Consider the following 4,219-nt stretch of genomic DNA (forward strand, 5'->3'; position numbering starts at 1 on the left):
TACAGGAGGGAAGCATCTTTTCATTTATTAAAGACTGAGAATACAACTGTGGGTCCGGCCACGAGAGCTGGATGCCTGAAGCAGAGCTAGGTTTTGGCTGGAAGGGCGCGGTCTCCTCTCCAGGCAGCCTGCAGCAGTATCAGCCAAATTTCCTACCCAGCAGGGCAACGCAAGGTCCCCACCCTGGCTGCACTCCATCTGGAGCAGAGCCTCTCTCCACACCAGCCCAGCCTTGGTTACTTATTGCTTTGAATGTGCTAGTCTAGTACAGGGTGAATTAAAAACAAAAATGCATGTCTGTTGCGGCGTGTTTGTTCTGTCTTCAGGTTGTGCTGGGAACCCTGGACGTCAGACCTGGAGAGGGATGGAAGAGAGGAGTGGATGAAGTCAGGCTGGGCTGGGAGCAGAGGTATCCCAGGGACAACAGTGCTCCTGGACAGATCCTGGCTTTGCCAATGGTCACAGAGGACCTGGTGCTGGAGCTAAGGGGGTGCTGTCAGCTGGGGCTGGTGGAGAGGAGCAGCTGGCACCCAGCTCCTGAGCCCTGGTGTAAGGGCTGGGAGTCACAGCCAGCCCAGAGGGACGCTGTGGCAGGCCTGCCTTCCCCACTGGCCTGAGGGAGAACAGCCCCAGCCAGCCCGTGGAGCCAGAGACAGGAGGGGAGCTCAGAGGGAAGGACCAACCTGAGGCTTATTTGAACGTGTGGCTCTCAGCTCCTCCCCGGCCGAACCCTGGAAGAGATGGAGCGGGGTCAGCGCTGCCATGGGATGGTGAGCACACCGAGGGCTGGAGCTCGCCAGGAGACAGGAGCCCCGAGCCCCCTCACTCCCTCCACAACCCCGCCACAGGCACCCACCTTTGGGCCCGAACAAGGCAGCGTAGCAGGGGTGGTTGCAGTAGGGTTTGCCATCGTGCTGCAGGGAGAGAGAAAGAGCATCAGCCCCACCTCTGCTTGTGCCAGCCCTCAGGTGCAGCAAACCCAGGCCTGCTGGGCAGCAAACCTCACCTCTGCATGGCCTCCAGACGTCAGGGTCTTGTTACACTTCTCACATCTCAAGCAGGGCCGGTGCCAGTCCTTCCCCAGAGAAGTCACCTTCTCGGCTGTCATGGAAAGGAGGTGGGTGAGCTGAGGCACTGAACAGGCACAAGCGCGTTTTGGCAGATTGGCTGCCTTGCCGACAACCCTAGGGAGCACATTTTTGGGCATTTTCTCAAGTCTGTCGGTCGAGGACAGAGGGCACTGTGTTCAAACCCAAGTGTGCACACGCAATGCCATGCACATCCAGGAACGTGCATCTGCAGCAGTGGTGCCACGCCCAGGGTGAACACGGCTGCATCCATGAGGATGGACTGACTTCTACCCCATCCTCCAAAGACCTGAGGACCTCCCTCCTTCCAACATCAGTCTGCAAGGGGATTAATTTCTCCCCAGGAAATCACTAGAGTTGGCAGGGGTGAAAGGGGATGCTGGCAAGGACTGGGGAGGCAAAGCCATTGCCACGCCCTGCCAACACAAACCAGTCCCCTCCAGCCACAGCTGGGATTCTGCTGGCACCATGGCAAATTAGAGCAGGGTTGGAGCCTGGCAGGGGTCCAGGCAGCCATGGGAGGGACAGCATGGGAGCCAGGACATGTTTAGGGAAAGAGGGGGGAGCACAGGGGGCCTTTTAATTGGAGTACAGCAGGGGAGAAGGGTATTTTCTGCAGGCGTGTGCGCTCTTCATATTGGCGGCCGAGCTCCTGGGAATTTATTAAGTGATTAAACAGAGCTGTCCACAGGAATTGTGTCAAAGCCAGGTCTGAATACTGTCCCCATGCCTGCAAATGGGACCAAGCCAGTGTGGGTAGTGCATGCCCTGGAGGGCCCTGGGCAGTCTGAAGCACCTCTTTGGAGCCCAAATATGCCCACAACAGCCTGCGTAAGGAGCGAGCTGGTGGCTGCAGAGGTGGGAGCGGGGGCAGTGCCCAAATGTCACAAGGCAGCCCTGCTGCCATTCCCCAGTGGCACAAAGGGCCTCCTGTGCCCACAGCCTGGCAGCAGCAAGAGTGTCCTCCCTCTGGGTGCCCCTTGGAGCCCGAGCCTGGCCCAAGGCAGGACCCTCCTGTCACAGGCTTTCTGCAAGGAGCACAGCCTCCCCACCTCTTGCACACGCATCTGCACCAACACTTGGGCAGCAACTCTGCTAAGGCTCTGAGTGCTACAGCACTCAGCCATGAAGGCAAAATTCCTGTAAACCCCATCCCTGGCCCTCTCAGCATCACCTCCTCCCCACCCTTGCTCTCTACAGACACGATTCAGCCCAGAGCAGCCTGAGGCACGCCCAAGCAGGACCGCCAGGCTCCAAAAGCCTCAGGGAGCCCCAGAGCCAGGATTGCTCTGCCTCCTCTGCCAGCGCTCTGGATGATCTGCAGGCACAGAAACCATGCATCCAGCTTGGTCCTCCGGCAGCTTTTGAACCCTGCTCAGCCTCTGAATCAACAGAGACATTTTGTAATAAGTGCGAGCGTGCTAAGTGCAAAGTCCACCCCCTCCTTGGACAAATGGTGCCGGCCCAGCTCCTCCATGGCCGCGCCTGCGGCACGGCAAACCCAGCTCGCCCCGACCAGGACTGACCCAGACCCACAGGGAAAGGCACACACATTGCCACCAGCACCTTGGTGCCTCCCGATATCAAGCCACACAGGTAAATGAGGCACGCCAGGAGCCTGAGTCACAGGAGGGAGCCACAAACTCTCTTGTGCCAAAACCTCCGTCCCAAAGCCGGGCTGCAAGCAGTGAGTTCAAGGCTAGGCAACGTTCCCCAACCACAGGAAACACAGCCCCAGCAGCTCTCTGGGCAGCGCCCGTGCCAGCCCCAGCACAGCTCCCCAGGGTGGGCATTGTTGACAGGCACAGAGAGCAGCTCCTGTGTTTGAGCCTCCAGCTCCTTGGCTGAGCACAAATAGATGGGGCACAGGCACAAGCGGAGCAGAAATAAAGGAGAGAAAGAGGTCAGTGATGGCACCTGGGTTCCAGATCCCTCATCTTGAGGAAATCAGAAAGCAGGGAGTGTCTCTAAGCTGCTCCCAGCAAACCTCCTCGAGTTCAGCTATGCCAGGCAAGCGGAGAGGTCTGGCAGAGGATGCTGCCCGTTCCAAAAGCTGATAGCAAAGTGAGAAGCTCAAACCCCACAAATACTCTCAGACAGGACAGCGGGTCTGTGGCCCCAGAAGGGGCAGGAGCTTTGGGGCCCCAGTGTGGAGGGAAGACATCTGCTGGAAACCCAGCAGCAGACAGCAGCCCAACAAGGCTCACACCTACCTTGCAACAGCAGCTTAAAAATAGCACCCAGAGGTGTCATCCTGCTGTGCTGAACCACACAGCACAACGTGTGGGCGACCCACTGACCCAGGCACTTGCCCGAGGGCAGGATTTGCCATTGGGAAGGTGCTTGCTTCACCTGCCCAGGCTTTCAGAGCAGCGAGCTTTACCAGCTGGGCCTTTGGGCTCCAGAGCGGCTCAGGGCTGCGGGCTGTGCCGGGAAGGAAGTGAGGCTGGGCTGCCTTGCTGCTCTGGAAGCACCCAGCGCAGCCCGCGCTCCGCAGCTAGGCATCTCCTTGGGGGTGGATCTACAGGATCCCCCACCCGGGGCATCCCGGGAACCCACAGGGCCGAGCAATTCTGGGATACCCCAGGAATTTGCAGAGATGGGGTGCGCAGCATGGGCGCCAGAAGCCGGGGCGCCCAGAGGACCCACAGTGCGGCATCGGTGCCCGGCAGGTGCCCCGAGGTGGGGGCGGCTGGGGCGGGGCAGGAAGCCCTTACCGAAGTAGACCTCCTTCTGGCAGCGGGGACACTTGGGCATGGTTGTCGGCTCGGCTGGGCTCGGGACTCCGCTCGCACCCGGCTGTGGGATGCTCCAAGCCGGCCCCGCCGAAGTCACTGCTCGCCCGCCCCGCCCCGCCAGCGCCGCCCAGATGTGCGCTCCGCCCCGCCCAGATGTGCACCCCGCCCGCAGCTGGAGGGGACAGCCCGGGCACGGCCCTGCGAGGGCTCCCGAGACGGGGTCCTGCGTCCCCTCCCGCACCCCTTGCCCCTGCAGTCCCTCCAGCTGCACGTCTTGCGCCCTTTGCAGCGCGCAGCCCCACGCCCCTGGCGTGCCACTGCCCCCCACACTGTGCCCTGTCCCCGCTGCAGCCCGGCCCCTGCCCACACGTGTGCTGGGGGGGTGGCCGAGAG

At 61.0% G+C, this 4,219-nt stretch overlaps 1 protein-coding gene across 1 annotated transcript; it reads right to left on the reverse strand.

The window, feature by feature from the left end:
- On the reverse strand, window positions 1-3,913 carry CRIP1 (cysteine rich protein 1). The gene is made up of 5 exons (XM_053985525.1): window positions 3,806-3,913; window positions 1,007-1,101; window positions 857-914; window positions 684-731; window positions 1-354 (listed from the first exon to the last, which is right to left on the reverse strand). Exons 1-4 carry the CDS (start codon window positions 3,843-3,845, stop codon window positions 691-693), a joined length of 234 nt encoding a protein of 77 aa, XP_053841500.1. The 5' UTR covers window positions 3,846-3,913; the 3' UTR covers window positions 1-354; window positions 684-690.
- Window positions 3,914-4,219: the final 306 nt, after the last annotated feature.

This window comes from Vidua macroura, chromosome 9 (genome assembly GCF_024509145.1).
Source record: "Vidua macroura isolate BioBank_ID:100142 chromosome 9, ASM2450914v1, whole genome shotgun sequence".
Classification (NCBI taxonomy): Eukaryota; Metazoa; Chordata; class Aves; order Passeriformes; family Viduidae; genus Vidua; species Vidua macroura.

What these genes read in the sequence shown, in the direction of transcription:
- CRIP1 (XM_053985525.1), bottom strand. Translation starts at nt 3,845, where the DNA reads ATGCCCAAGTGTCCCCGCTGCCAGAAGGAGGTCTACTTCG. An exon ending in CCAGAAGGAGGTCTACTTCG is followed by an intron (nt 1,102 to 3,805) that starts GTAAGGGCTTCC and finishes TTTCCATGACAG; the next exon opens with CCGAGAAGGTGACTTCTCTG. An exon ending in CGTCTGGAGGCCATGCAGAG is followed by an intron (nt 915 to 1,006) that starts GTGAGGTTTGCT and finishes CTCTCCCTGCAG; the next exon opens with CACGATGGCAAACCCTACTG.